The 16,673-nt window shown below is 34.9% G+C and overlaps 1 protein-coding gene across 14 annotated transcripts in view; it reads right to left on the bottom strand.

Annotated features, from left to right (window-relative positions):
• The window catches only part of LOC145296892 (focal adhesion kinase 1-like), an 890,147-nt gene that overhangs the window by 75,689 nt on the left and 797,785 nt on the right, over positions 1-16,673 (bottom strand). For all 14 annotated transcript variants that reach the window (XR_013870066.1, XM_080143040.1, XM_080143043.1 and 11 more), the window contains 2 exons: positions 2,544-2,641; positions 130-214 (listed from right to left, as the gene is read on the bottom strand). Coding sequence is in view for 13 of the 14 variants with exons in the window: in XM_080143040.1 (XP_079999166.1) it covers positions 130-214; positions 2,544-2,641 (183 nt within the window). In the remaining variant the exon portion in view is untranslated. The remainder of the gene's footprint in view (positions 1-129; positions 215-2,543; positions 2,642-16,673) is intronic.

Here is a 16,673-nt window from a genome sequence, read left to right as displayed (position 1 = left end):
ATTAATACATAGATATATATAATAATACATATCTATATATTATTATATGTATCTATGTAAATTAAAATTTAAAAAAAAAATGGCGGGTTAATAATAACTTATGGAAATAAATTATGGAATTATACTCACAAGCCTCTTCCAGAAACTTCTCCGTCATAGAATCTTCATTATCCTCTTTGCACGTTTTTACAGCAACAGGAATTTCTTTTACATCCTTAAAAAAAACAAATCAAATAAACGTTTGAAGGACAATGAATCTGCTTAATATAATCACTTCATCAGATAATGTTATCAATCAACATTTGCAAAATGTGACAATCTAAAAATATTCTGTTAAAATGTAATTCTTTTAAAAGCTGTTAATTATTTAAAAGATATGAAAATCTTACTTGCTTACTTGCACATTGTATGTTTTAGATCGTAAGGGAAAGCAAAAATTTTATTTCAACAAAATTTCTGAATAAATTTCAATTCTATTTTAAAATGATTTATGCTATTGTCACACTCTTTTCCTTGTGTATATGGTCGTTGTATACATAGTTATGACATTTTACTCATAGTGTAGGGGGAAACTCATAGTGTTAGAAGGGAAATACATAGTTGGATGAGGGATGGAGAGACTCATACTTGGACAGACATTAAACCGATGATGATGATGATGGTGGTGGTGGTGTTGGTTGGTTGTTTTATGGCATATCAACCTTTTTCAGGTTATTTAATGCCGAATCTAGTTATTTTGAGGAACGATTTTTAATGGAGTATATTTGTTTTTTAAGTCGGATTCTATTTAACCCATAGTTGGGACCCTAACAGGTACTACCACTCCGGGTCAGAGTGTACCTGGGAGCAATGGCAATTAAAGGGTGGCTCCACACTCCCCAAGGCCTGCAAGGTGGGGCCTCACCATCGGATATAGTTTTAGGTCATATCCAGGACCTAGGGAGGAGGGAGACAGTGTTAGAGAAAAAAGACTCATAGCATTGGAAGAGGAGGGAGACTCGGTGTTGGAGGAGGAGGGAGACTCGGTGTTGGAGGAAGAGGGAGACTTGGCATTGGAAGAGGAGGGAGACTTGGCATTGGAAGAGGAGGGAGACTTAGCGTTGGAGGAGGAGGGAGACTTGGCGTTGGAAGAGGAGGGAGACTCGGTGTTGGAGGAGGAGGAGGGAGACTTGGCGTTGGAAGAGGAGGGAGACTCGGCGTTGGAAGAGGAGGGAGACTCGGCGTTGGAAGAGGAGGGAGACTCGGCGTTGGAAGAGGAGGGAGACTCGGCGTTGGAAGAGGAGGGAGACTCGGCGTTGGAAGAGGAGGGAGACTCGGCGTTGGAAGAGGAGGGAGACTCGGTGTTGGAAGAGGAGGGAGACTCGGTGTTGGAAGAGGAGGGAGACTCGGTGTTGGAAGAGGAGGGAGACTCGGTGTTGGAAGAGGAGGGAGACTCGGTGTTGGAAGAGGAGGGAGACTCGGTGTTGGAAGAGGAGGGAGACTTGGTGTTGGAAGAGGAGGGAGACTCGGTGTTGGAAGAGGAGGGAGACTCGGTGTTGGAAGAGGAGGGAGACTCAGTGTTGGAGGAGGAGGGAGACTCGGTGTTGGAGGTGGAGGAGGGAGACTTGGTGTTGGAGAGGGAGGGAGACTCCATGTTGGAAGGAAAGGGAAACTAATAGTGTTCGGAGGGAAGGGTGAATCATAGTGTTTGGAGGGGCAGACTTATAGTTGCAGGGAAGGGAGAGACAGTGTTGGACGGGGAAGGAGACTCATAGTGTTGGAGAGGGTGCGAGACTCAATTTTGGAGGGGAAGGGAGGTAATTTAATTCGACTACATAGATTTTGTCTTTAAAATTTTGTAAACCTTTTTAATTACTAAAAAATTATAAAATTTGGTTTTCTTAAATAAAAAAGACTACATGATTTTTGGAATACATCTTCATAGTGTAACAAGTAGGTACACCATAAAAGTTTTTCTTTATTTTTGTTTTTCTAAAAAAGTGCAAGTCTAAATAAACACTCAATCTTTTATATTAGCAAAAGCATTAGTTTTTAAAAATAAAATTATGAAATAATATTTTTATATGAGTTTATTGTTGAAGTTTTTTTTTAAATAATATATAACAAAAACTAAAAAAAAGAAAGAAAAAGGATGACACATTTAATTTGTCCAAAGGAACTATATAATTTTTATTCTGTGAAACTTATTTTTACTGAAACTGTTTCTTCCCCCACCCCCAAAAAAACAAATACATAAAACAAAAATAAACAAATAAATAATAAAATAAAAAAATAATTAAAAACCAAAAAAAAAACAAAAAAAATAAAATAAAAACAAAAAAAATAAATAAAATGAATAAAATAAAAACAGACAAATAAATAAATAAAAAACAAATAAAAAATAAATAAAAAAAACAAAAATAAAATAAACAAAAAAAAAACAAATAAATAAATAAAATAAAAAACAAATAAATAAATAAAAAAAATAAACAAATAAATAAAATAAAAATAAAAAAAATTCCTAGAAAAATTGTTTTTCCATACAATAATTTTACTTTCTTTACCTTATCGTAAAAGAGGCCCCGATAAACATCACCAAATTGTCCTTCTCCAAGAATCTCTTCGAGGCAAATCGATTCCCGTGAAATTTCATAATCTTTAGCTGAAATCAAAAGACATATTTTCAGATTAGACATTTTTATTTTTTTGAAAAAAAAACAAAAAACAAAAAAAAAAACGACCAAATAAGTGATCATAGAGTTTTTAGAAAATCATGAAAAAAATAAAAATGTTTTGTTTTCTAAACAGACAAATAATTTGTGTGGGTACATCTTAGAATTGCCATCAAAATTCGATAAGATACTTTTCAGTCCATTCTTATCAATTCCTTCCATATTCTTTTTGACTTTCCTGTGTGAACTAAACCTACTACCTTAACTGTTCTACATCTAACCCAAGAACTCTCATCTATTCTTTCAATGTGACCATACCAACACTGTCTACTCTTCTGCACACATCTCCTTACGTTATCCAGATTTAATTCTCCTCTGAGATCATCACACCCCAGCCTGTCTTTAATGCTCACATTACGTAACTATCGTATCATTCTCATATCATTTCTCTCCATGCAACACATATCCTCAGCCCTCATTGGTTAGGTTTCATTCGTATAAATCCTCACACTTCATGAACATACCTTCATATTATATAAATGTATATATATATATATATATATATATATATATATATATATGAATTATGTAGAAGGCAGTGCATTGCAGAGGTAACGGAAAGACACAAGCTGAAACAGGTGAGAAAGTTTTATTAATACAACTTACAAATACCTTTTTTTTTTTTTTTTTTTTTTTTACAAAGGCATCACCACATTATCAAGGCCCAGAGGCCACTCAAGGATAAGGGTTAAAGAGTGTACAGTAGAAGTTGGTCAATATAGTAATCATTAGTAATGAAAATTTGGTAAATTTAATAACTTATATGGAACGGCTCATCAAGAACTTATTTACCTTAGACTTGAACACAACCATATTGTAGTCAGCCGGAAAGCAGGAAAACGGAAGACAATTCCACAGGCGTGCAGTTCTAAGAAAGAAGCTTTGTTCATGGAATCTATGTTTAGGTTTAGGCACAGATTAAGAGTGGGGGAAATTATTGATAGTGTTTACAGCTAAACGAGTGTTTCTTGTCAAAGTTTGGCGAGGGGGGACCATAGATTGAAGCTCAGTTGAACACTTTCCATGAAAATAATGATACATCAGAGACAAACTCGCAACATCTCTTCTGTGAGATAGAGGTTGTAAGGAGGAGAAAAGGACATCTCCTACGAGGCTACGAAGTCTATTTTGAACTCTATCAAGGCAGGACAAGTCCTTTCTAGCAGCTCCTGCCCAGATGTGGCAACAGTATTCCATCCTTGGACGTACCTGGCTCTTATATAGATAGAGAATAGCATCAGCAGTGAGATATCTACTGGATCGATAGAAAGATCCCACCATTTTTCCAGCGGCCTTGGCAACAGATTTGATATACGTGTTCCATTTAAGATCAGGAGTAATGGTCAAGCCCAGAAGCTTGTCAAAACTTGAGGCCTCCTGAAGACGAGAGCCATTCATTTCAATTGATGACAAATGTGGATTAAAATGTTGATGATGTAAAGAGAGAAGCTTGGTTTTAGATGCATTAAAAGTAACCAGCCACTCCTTTCCCCATTGTACTACATGCTCAAGATCAGAGGAGAGAGAATTAGAGAGTACTTGCTCGTTTACTGTCTTAGATGTGGTACCATAAATGGTAGTGTCGTCAGCATAAATGTCTACAAATGATGTAAGGATATGATTTGGAAGATCATTAATGTAGATCAGGAAAAGAGTTGGGCCCAGGATGGATCCCTGAGGGACACCGGCATTAATACTGTGAGCTTCTGATTTTTGCCCCTCAACTACTACTCTTATGAAGCTATCAGAAAGAAATGATTTAATAATTGAGAAGACTTTTCCAGCTATACCATAGCTAGCGATCTTATGAAGTAAACCTTTATGCCATACCCTATCAAAGGCTTTAGATATGTCAAGAGCAATTGCCCTAGAAAGATTGCCACCGTCGAGAGATTTGCTAATCCTATGCGATATAACTGTAAGCACATCTGCTGTAGATCTAGCAGAACGGAAACCATATTGAGTGTCACTAAGAAGGTTATTTTTGTTGAGATGTTTGATTACTTCTGTATTTAACACAGATTCTAGCAACTTACTCATGACGCACAGGAGACTTATTGGCCTGTACTGAGAGGGGGATGAGCGATCACCTGAATTCTTAAATACAGGGCATACTGATGAGATTTTCCAGGGAGATGGGAAACTATTCTCCTTAAGACAACGTTTAAACAGTTTTGTAAGTATGGGCGCTAGTTCAGGTTGAAGTTTTTTGAGTACTATAATTGGAATACCATCAGGGCCAGTTGCTTTACTGGAATCAAGGTTTTTGATTAGCTTGGCAACATCACGTACAGATATACGTATATCACATAGCGTGTTTTCTGATACAGGAGGAAATATTGGGGGTTGGCGGTCTTGGTCGCAAAGGGTAGAATTAGCTGCAAAGTTCTTGACAAAGAGTTTGGCTTTGTCTGATGCTGACGAGATTACCTCAGGTCCATTGATAATAGTTGGGATGGAGCACACGCTTCTGTTCAGGATTCTGTTTGCTATTTGCCAAAACTGGTGGGAACCAAGCCGCTGCTCAGCTACTTTGGACTTAACAGATTGAGCATACAACTCTCTTGCGTTCCTTATTACTTTCTTACAATGGTTGCTGGCAGTCCTGAAAACGGCTTTAGTTTCCATACATCTATTACGTTTGAAGCAGTGGAAAAAGTGATTTCTGTGCGCAATGGCAGCAGCACATTCTGGAGAGAACCATGGCTGGCTGTTAGGTTTTTGCTGAAACTTTTTAGAGGGTATGAAATGGTCAATACCTACAATTAACCATTCAGTTAGGTCTAATACTATAGAGGACACATCCTTTTTAAACATGGAATGCAGAGGTAGATCAGATATAAATGTACGGAAGCTATCCCAGTCAGCCTTAGTGTATCGATATACTGTACGATGAAGTGGTAGGTCTGGGGACTTATTACATTTCATTTTTATCTTAATTGATACAACAGAGTGGTCGGAAGATCCAAGAGGCGACAGAACAGAAACTGAACATAGTTCAGGGCAAGTTGTGAGAAAAAGGTCTAGTAGGCTCGCATACTGGCCGTCATTATCGGGCACACGGGTAGGTTCCTGAACAATCTGAGTGAGGTCATAGGCAATGGAGAAATCATGACAGAACCTCCCCTCATCATCGGTCTTGTTTGAGTGGGTCAACCATTCGACGTTGTGAACATTGAAGTCTCCACATACGTGAATGTTAGCTGAAGGATAAGTAGAAAGGACTTGGTCAATTTTCTCAGATATGCTTTGAAAGATAGTAACTCCGCTGTTGTGGGGGCGATAGAGAGTAAATATAAATGCAGTAGTGTGAGCTAAAGCAACCCGGAAGCACATATAGGGTAAGTTAGGATCTTCCCTGGAGATGTCCCTCCCACATGGAAAGCTATCTTTAATATAGGCACATATTCCATGCCCATGGCGATCTTGGGGGTCAGATTTAGAAGTTAAGTTAGAGTATCCTGTAATTGCAAACTCATCTAGGGAAATAGCCTGTCCAATGCCAGTTTCACTTAAAAATAAAAGGTCTGGTTTAGTCTCCTGTAATTGGGTTTCAACCTCTGGAAGGTTAGAACGTAGACCCCTGATGTTGGAGAAGGAGACATGGTAGTAGGGGTCTACGTTGGAAGTTGGAGAACCGGGTTTAATCGTGTATTTTTTCTTGAAACTTGTCATGATGAAATTTTGGAATTTGTGGACTAGGTCGACAGATTTACTTAGAGCAGGACAGAGAGGGGAAACTAAGAGAGAAAAAGAAACGAAGAATTTTTTTTTTTTTTTGTACCACATGATAAGGTAAAGCCGTAACAATTACCCACTAGTATGGCATCGAGAGGCCCCACCAGAAGCTACTGCATGGTCCAGATTCCATTCACCAAATGGCAATACAGCAGCCCCAGTACTTTGCACCTGCTGATAGGACAGCCTCCTTAGTGGTTAATCCAAGGTTCGGGTCCCTGACTATCAGGCGGATAACGTCAGCCCAGACAAAACGTTTACCTCCAGCACCCTTACTAGTGACATGGCTACAAGGATAGACATAGAAACAGAAAATTTCCACCAACTCTGCCAACTGTTCGCGCAAAAATACTGCCAACCTTTGCATTGCACCGTCTTCTACACAATTCATTTAACTACATACTATACAATGCTTCAAGCAAACTACATCCACCTCTTATATTTTTTTTTTTTTGACAGTGTAAATCTTGAACTTACTCCACTGACTTCTCTTACAATCACATTAGCACCATCTCCTTCCTATGTTAAAAAGGTAACAAAACTTCTGAATAACTTCAACAGCTTCAGCATCCAAATATGCTTTCTCTACATCTAAGTTCTCATCCATCTCCCTTGTCTTACACTTCTTGCATGTAAACTATCATTCCTCAACCTACCAGACTTCCATTGCACTTCCTGCATACCAGCGGTTCCAGGTGAGCATTGACTGAGGATAGCAATTACAGGAAAGTTATTTTCATCTGTTTTCACATTTTTTTAAATAAAGGCAGACAACTCCTATTATTTATTTGATGACTGTTATCCTCATCCTCATAATTGCTGCTGTTTCACGTTTCTGCCAACTCATACTCTGGTCTCCTTCAGCTAATTAATAGGAATTCTGAGTCTTGTAGCAGTATCCCCAGTAATTACCACCTTCCATAGTTGTTGTTGTCTCACCACGTTTTTGGCCAACTAATCCTCTGGCCTCTTTTGGGTTCGGGTGATAGCGGTATCAATATTACACAATGCAGGCTAACTAATGCTCTGGCCCGCTTTGGGTAGAATTGAAACTGCTATCTTCAAATAATGCTCAACGTCTCTATCCACTATGCCATGGGCCCAGAAACGTGGTGAAACAATAACAACAACTATGAAGATGAGGATAACAGTCTGCAAATAAATAAATACATAAATTACTCATCTCAAAGGATTCCAATAAAAAATAACTCCTATTATATTCTTTAATTCAAAATGAGTTATTCCCCTTGCTGGTTTTTATTTTTAGGTGATTATTTGAAAATGTTTCATATTAGCAGTCGTTTCAGTTGAACTAAGTAATATTTAAAAATAAACTGTAGTTAAGTATATCATTCTATTGTCTTACACTTCTTGTACATAAATTGGTTATCCTCTCCCAACCTACCAGGAATTTCCCTGCACTTATAAGCAACACAACAAATGGGGTTGCTGTTCTGGACTCCTTTTCCACAAAGTAATCAAGACAAATTAATAATTATTTGAGTACCCACACAAAAAATTTGATTATTTTAAAATAAATGAAGTACAGTGAGGCGTAATATGCAGTGAGGTGTAATATGCAGTGAGGTGTAATATGCAGTGAGGCGTAAAGAAATAATAAAAGAATTTCAGTTTTTTATGACGATTTTTTGTACATTTTTTTTTTTTCAATTTTACTCCTTAGTTGTAAATATACAAGTGATACAACTAAGGTTTAATTTATCTGAATAGCTTGTATTTCCTAAAGAAAATATGAAAAATATTTCGGCCCGACACATTATTCCACAAAGAACTGCTAACCAAGATAAAAATACTGAGAATTAGATATCTAAAACTGGAAAAGTGCAGTACAATAATAAATAAATAAAAACAACAACAAAAAAATAACAACAAAGAATAACAAAACTAAGGGACCACTAAAGTATCAAAGTACATTTTTTTTTTTTTTTTTACATAAAGTTTGCTGCATAAGATTCGAAATTATTACAGAATTTAAATTTTAACATTTTCTAAGATGTTCTATTGATTTTTTTTAATGACGTAATTGAATTATCTTTGCAAAAATATAAATATTTTCTTAAAAGAAATGAAGGGAAAAACACAATGGGTGGGGAGAGCAAGGAGACACAAATTGGAAGTAAAAGTCTTCCGGGGGGAGGGGGGGGGAACTGGATAGATACAGCCCCAGTAAATAAAATTAAAAAAAAAAAACTTACAGAGAATTGCGAATTTTCTTTTTAAATTATGAACATTTTCCTTCCAACAAAATGCCATTCTTCTTTAATGAGGTTTGAGCTTGACTAATATAATATACACACACAAAAAATGTTTTCTTATGTGTGGAACATTCTGGTGGAAGAATATGGTTTCCACTTGTTGTAACGTGTTGTTCCATAAAAATAATCGAGCCCTTTCATCAGTATCATAAAATGTAAACAAATGAATAATTTTATTAAAAAACGATATAATTTGCTTCACTCCTAGTAGCAGTTTTTTTAGCTCGAATGTTAGAGCATCAGACATCAGTGGTCATGGTTAGTATCGACTCGCATCCTAGTTTCAGATCTTAGGATCGATGCGTTTGTTACATCTAGTAAACACTGATCATGACATGATGTGAATGATCGCGCATCATTTGCAAATTTTTTCCCCCATTTAACACTTGATTTGTAGACATTAAAATATCACATTTTCATATAATCAACAAACTTTATATCGAAACAAAGTAAACGATGGCAACTTTTTAAATTGGATGCAAAATTTACGGAAAATCTGGCTAAAAGGAAATTTAGTAAAAACATGGACGCTTTCCTTAATCGTTTGTGTGTTCATTTTGCATTTTTAATCAAAACTGGAAAAATCCTTTGTAAGTCGGATTATTATTTGTTGTTTTTAGATGCACTTTCATCTATTTGTCAGTCTTTCATGATAAAGTTTAAAAATAGTATTTTTTCTTGGTCTGTTATGCTTATGCTTAAAAACAGCTTTTTTTTTTTTTTTTAGCCTGCTATGCTCAATATTCAAAAGGATTTTTTGTCAATCTATCATGCTTAAGTTTAGCAATAATATTTTTATCCCTAAACAGACTGACTGGCTTTATCGTAATATCCACTTTAAAAAAAAAAAAAAAAAATGCTGAAGATTTTGAAACCCAAGTTAAAATGGTTTGGGAGGTTTGGGGTGGGGCATGATTTAAGATTAAAGCCTTGCATATCAGTCACATCAGAATTTGTCTGCAAAAGGCTGATAAGATGTAAGCGGAAGTAGTTGGTGGTTCTTGTAAGCCTTGAACCATATTTCTATAATAATAATAATAATAATAATAGTAGTAGTAGTACTAGTATCAATTTCCCATCATCATCATAATACTCATCATCATAATACTCATCATCATAATACTCATCATCATAATAGTAATAATGTGTTTCACGGCTATTTTCATACCAACCAAGATTCATCTCAGCAACTATTCTGGCAACCCAGAGACTGACTTGATATCAGTAGGCTCTTTTTTTTTTTTTTTTTTATCGTGGTGAGATATGGTCTAGCATTGTGCTAGGAGGTACACTCTCCCTGGTATTATCTCCTCCTTCTCTCCACTTGTTTGAGGCATGCCTATTGGGAAATGCTGACCGTTCCATTCACGGTCATTGTATTTCAACATTATTGCTCCTTTCCTTTGGAGGAGCTGGTCTCTACCCCCTCCTCCCCATCTTTCAGCTGTGTGCCACATCTTACTCAAGTGGGAGGCAAGTAGATCCAGTCAGAGTAAGAATAATTTCAATATCCTGCTTTGTGTATTTTCTATTATATTAAATCATTTTGGGGTTTTATCTAATACCGAAACATATCAACACCCACCAAAAATTATTATGAACTCGTCTAGGTAGGGGTATTTTTGTTTTTAGACATTTTTAAAGATATTTTTAAAGAACAGCTATTAATGATTGTGAGAAATTTAAATCATTTCTTAGATCTTGTAATAGATGAAATAATTAAAATGAGACTTGCATCAATTTAAATCAAATGATTCAATATTTTTTATACCTGGGCAATACTGATTTATATGCTAGTATACATTAATTACCTTTTTTTTTTTAATGAATAAAGAAATTAAAAAAAAAACATTATACAACAAATAAAACAAAAAAAAAATATATCTGTGTTCATGCTTTTTCATTACTAAATGTAAAACAAAATCATGCAGAATTCGTACAAGTTAAAAAAAAAAAGTGAAATAAATCCGAAAGTCTACTATGAAGTGCGCAAAAAAAAAAAAAAAAAAAAAAAAAAAAATGCATTCCAAAGAACCAGACAGGCAGACATTTTCTACAAACTACAGAATGAACAAAAATTACAGCTACGAACAAAAAAGAAATGCATGTCTAAAAATGACGGCGCTTATATCAAGAAATATGGCAATGCACTTAAAAAAAATATATATATTTACCATATTAAGATGATAAAAAATAGAAGACGCATACAAATATCACGACTCAAAAACAGTTTATCTTCTTATATAAAAGATATAGCCAGTTTTCCCCAATTTATTTGACCATAATAGCTTTGTTAACAAATAGGTACATACTTAAAACTGTTCAGTTAGTTTTGGTAAATTGGTCTGTGTTGTGAAAAACTAAACAAATTATTTTCAAAAACAAAACATTTTTATTTCCAATGGATTTCATAACCCAATCAAAAGTAATTTAAAAAAATGAGATCATCTGGCCACCAAAGATACAATTCAAAAATGTATTTGAGAAATATCTACTGTTGACAAACATTTTCATTTTTGTCTCCAGGTTAATGAAGAGTTCCACCACACTATTATGCTGTCAGTTGAAAAGTAAACTGCACATGCATCGTAGCTCGTTAGTCTAATTGTCATTAATCTAACGAGCGATATTTCTTGTGCCTATGTGAAACTGCAGGTATTAATGGCTGATCGAATTATTGTATAGTATTACATGTAATATATGTAGGCTTTCTCTAAGATAAAAGTTGATATGCATGGCAAGGACTGTGAACTTGGCATGGACTATATTTCAATTATGTCATTTTTATTAACACATAAGTTTAAGAGGGTAAGGTATGAACCCTGATTAAATTTTATTGTTTTTCAGTGTAATAAGATGGTGTCACAGCATTATTGACTGCTCATTCATTAATAATTGAATCCCAGTGAATAATAAAATTTATCTAAGATATATCCTTTGTATTTCATTCAAAATTAGTGTTTTACAGTTTGAAGAGAATGAAACGTTTTTTTTTCTTTTAAATTAAACAAAATGAAATTAAATGGATGACAAATAATGAGAATTGTTTTCTCGAAAATCTTTTACTAAAGGGAGACAACTCGATTTAAAAAAATTTTTTTTTTTTAATTTTTTTTACAAGGTAATAAAATTTCAAAGACAAAAAAAATATACAACCAAACACAAAAAAAAACAATGTATGTTTCTACATCATTTTTTTTTTACATTCAAAATATCTTGGTTTTAAAACGCAAAAAAAAAAGAAAAGGAAAAAAACACTTTCTAATAATAATAACAACATTAGTTAAAATGACTCGATGAGATTAACCATAATGATATCACTGTATGTAATAAAAAGGAGTATAAAAGGAGATAGAATGATAAACAATAATAATTATGGTACAAAAAAAAACAACAACAAAAACAAAACAATATTCCTATAATAAGAACAAGTATGATCAATAAAAATAAGTGTGTGATCATTAATAGGTTAAAATAAAAGCAATACCCAGAAGAGGCCTGTCAGCCATGCAGCAAGAGTCAATGTCTTGGGGAAGGGGCACATAGAATACTAAATCTATAAATATAAAAGCGAAAATGTATGTATGTGTGTATGTGTGTTCGCTTTTTCTGTATGTCTACAAAAGGTTTTTTTCAGAGACACGGTCGGTCGGTTCACAACTTTTTAAAACTTTTTATATCACATATAAATCGTAATATCTCACAGTTAACAACGAAGCTCGCCTGTCTATTTAATTTGCTCAATTTCGGGAAAATATATATTCAACATTTGTCGCTCGCCGCATGTGGGTTAGTATTTTCCCTATAACATCTTGGGGGAAAAAAAAAGCGTTCAGCAGTAAATGAAATACTATCCCGCAGTCAAACTTGACCTCATTAACTCATTAAAATGAGCACCTGCCAAATCCAAGTAATTAAATAAATTCAAACACGTTTCCGTTAGCATCTCGCGGTGAGGCAATCCTTAACGTCGCACATTCTTTTTTTTTCACCCTTTAATTTACAACTTTGCCTCAACAGTTCGGGTTCAATCCTCATACTTACCTACCAAAACATTTTTTTAACCCCACCCCTGGAGTTTCCAAACACCTGGGCAACGCCAGGTACCCCTCGCTAGTCTATATATATAAAAGCGAAAATGTTTGTGTGTGTGTGTGTGTGTGTGTTTGTATGTCTCGCAGAAACTTTCGACACAGGCCACGGATTTTCGCCAGATAGGTATCATTTTAAAGCTCCAACCTTCGCCCGACAAATATTGAAAAATTGGCCAAAAACATTAATTCCTTCACCCTAAACTGGGCCCTTTTCTACAAGGAGGGTGCCGAAAAACTCGTTCCTTCATTTTCTCTCATCTTGCTATTATGACAATATCATGTTTGACCTAGAAAACGTTGACGTTAGTTTAAACTACCGTCAAGTGTTTTTAAGGTTTAATTTTATCCGGTATTAAGTCTATGTCTCTTTGACGTAGGGGTAACGTATCGGACATTTTTTTTCTGCCTTAGCCTCGATGCTTCGGTTTCGAGCCTAAACTTTTTTCATCTTTTACACCTTTTTTTTTTTTTTTAACGTTTGTTCGCTGTTTTGCTTTGTTTTGGCTTTTCCAATTTTTAAAAAATAATATTAAAACAGGGTTACCCTCTCCTACATACACACCTCCAAACACCCGGGCAACGCCGGGTACCCCCGCTAGTCTATATATATATATAAAAGCGAAAATGTATGTATGTATATGTGTGTGTTCGCTTTTTCTGTATGTCTACAAAAGGCTTTTTTGGCAGTCATTCTCGGTTCGCTCACTCCTTCTTAAAACTTTTTATATGCTGTCTAAATAATAATATCTACGACTAAGGAACTCGGGTCGCAGCTATCTTTAATTTTACCCGACTTTTACAAGCTATTTTTGAGATATTTTTTGATCGCAGCGTAGCGGGGAAAACAGAAACTGGCTTCCAGCGCAAAACTAGGTCAAACATCACACAACTTGACGTTGTCGCACCTGCTACTTTCAGTTTATAAACGTCAACTTAACACACTTATCAATTCATCTGTTCACGTGGTCGAGATGGTTAGGTGGCAGGGTTTTTTTTTCTATTTCCTTTCCACCACCGTGTCAAAGGTTCGGGGTTCAAGCCTACTCTTCTACTAAAACTTTTTTTTCTTTTACACCTCCAAACACCGGGCTAACGTTTGTTTTTGTTTTTTTAATAGGGTTGTTTTGATCTACGCCCCCCCCCACCAACACACACCTCCAAACCCCCAGGCAACGCCAGGTACCCCCGCTAGTCTAATATATAAAAGGCAAAATGGGCGTGAGCATTTGTGTATGTCCATCTCATATCGTAATATCTTGCATTCATAAATGGACATTGTCTCTTTTTTTTTTTTTGATCGAGTTAAACAAAATTCCCACCGTGCTGTCATCTCCAGTGTTTGTTTGTCTTTTTCGTATAAATGAAGCGAAATTATTGGAACGCAACCGGTAGTATCTGTTCTGTAATTCATCCTTGGTCAATGTAGGGGAAACCCTTCATACTGAGACAATTACTATTTCTTTGGATACAGCCAGAGTGCCCCCTTTGTGGAGGAGATGGTTACCCCTCACATTAAAAATGACCTTGTGTCTTATTTGCTTTCGTGGGAGCTTTAAAAACAACATTATTTCTGCAATGACTACGTTAAATTTTAACGCTTTAGACTTCCAGTCGTGTCATGGAGTAGCGGTAAGACGTCAGATTTTCTTTCACTTTCTTTTCCACCTTCGCGTCATGGGTATCAACCTGCCTGCTTACTGCCACTTTTTTTTTGCTCAACAAATACATACAAACATCTGGGAAACACCAGGCACTCAGGCTAGTTATTAATAAATGACAATTACTGAGGCTATCTTTGATAAGCATATCTGGATACAATGTACAAAATCGTCAATAACTTCACACTTTGACACTTTCCTCATTTTAAAGTAATTCTCTCCCATATCATTGAAAACTGAACTTGATTAGTACTAAGTATGGCTTGATTGCAGAAAGGATTGTGAATTTTATTAACGATTTCATGAATGGATTTTTTTTAATCTTGAATACGATTAAAAAAAAACATTAAAAAAACTAAGAAAAAAGAGTAACTTCCCTTGAACTGACAAGGGAGTGATCTCCCTTGAATGTAGTAAGAGAAGTAAGAGTTTGGTCATGACCCCTTATGAACGAAACACAAACACACAGTACCAAACGAGAGATTGATCATAATTACTGTTGTGAAGGAACATAACTGGCTATACACCGGTTACAAACTGTATATATATATTGGACTGTTTGGCAGACAGCGGCAGACAGCGGCAGACAAGCAGTCGCAGTAAGACGGATAGTCTTACGTGTTGATTATCAGACTTTCTTCCCCATACTTGTTACTATGTACTTCTATTTACCTTAGGCGAGCAGCCTTACGTTTCTGTATTATAAATAAACCCCATTACACATACCACTCGGTGTAACTCACATTTGTCTTTATTTCCTAAGTATTTAGGAATATAACAATTACACATCCAGTGGATCAACTATTATAATCTCACTCCTAAGTTGTTGAATAAATTTGTTAAACCATATCATTTTCACACGGTTATTTCACAGACAATACATGGCAAGTGTTGAGTTATTCTGTAGAACAAAGATGGTGGCAGCAGATCTAGTCAGTGAAGAATCAATGTAGTTACGATCAGCAGTGGTTCAGTCATGTGAAGATGAAGACTCATAGTGAACTGACTTGAATCCAAAATTAAGTATTTTTTATAATAAAATTGGAGACTTCTTATTGGTTGATTGTCCTAACGTGTAGTTATAAATAAGATTGCCCAAATTCTGGGAGTCATACTCTCCCTATTTAGCAAGAACATTTTAACAATACACATTTTAAAACCCATAACATTTAGTAGTAAAAATACTTAGAATTTTGATTTGGCAATATTTTTTCCATTCATTTTATTTAATACAAAAATAAAATTTTAATCTGGATTTATTATCGAAATAGTAACATTTTGATGTCAGTTTATCAGTAAAAATCCTGTGGAAATTAGACATTTTTTTAAATAGATTTTTTTTTTCAAATGATATTTAAAGCTGAATGACCTTAGAAGTTTTTCTAAAAAAAATTTTCTATTAGTTTTTATAACGGTAGGCACTTTTGCAACTAACATTGTGTTAACAAAAAAATAAAAAATAAAAAAAATAATAATAATTACAAATCAACCTTCCTGGTTGTATTTTTCTCTGTATTCATTTTGTATCACATTCTCTTGTGTAGGGATCTGATGTTTTAGTGTAGCTTATTTCCCACAAGACCATGGACACTTTTCTCAATGATCTCTACCGATTAGTTACTGTTTTTCATCTGAGCTGACAAGGCAGTACATATTTGTCATAAGGTTTAATCCACAAGATGAGAGAATTGACTAATACTTGGAGCCACCTGTGAAGAACTTAGAGAACGACTGACGATCAGATACCTTCAGGACACAATCGTGTAAGGTTCTATCTGAGCTAATTATACAATCTGACACGTTTGACCTTTTACAAAATTGTGCATCATCAAAACTCGGAAACATTTCACAAAAAAGAAATAAACAAACAACAAAAAACAAAAAAACATACTCAATCTGAAAAAAAAAACAAAAAAACAAAAAAGAAATCAAAAACTGATAATCTCTGCTTTCTTTTTTAAATGAGATTTTTATCAAATATATTATTGTTTGTTTCATAGAGAAAGGAGAAATTATGTGCTTTGCTATGATACAAGATTCACTCTTGATTTTAGATATGGACACTAGTTGCATGGTTTACAGGCCTCTTATAGGTATCGTCTTGCATTTTAACAAAATATTCAAACACACACATACAAAAAAAAAAAAATTGGATAAAATGTGCTGCAAAAAATTACCTAGAAAAAAAAAATGGAG

Source organism: Euprymna scolopes, chromosome 17, assembly GCF_053919585.1.
Source record: "Euprymna scolopes isolate OS-2025 chromosome 17, ASM5391958v1, whole genome shotgun sequence".
NCBI lineage: Eukaryota > Metazoa > Mollusca > Cephalopoda > Sepiida > Sepiolidae > Euprymna > Euprymna scolopes.
This window is presented reverse-complemented; position numbering and strand designations above follow the sequence as displayed.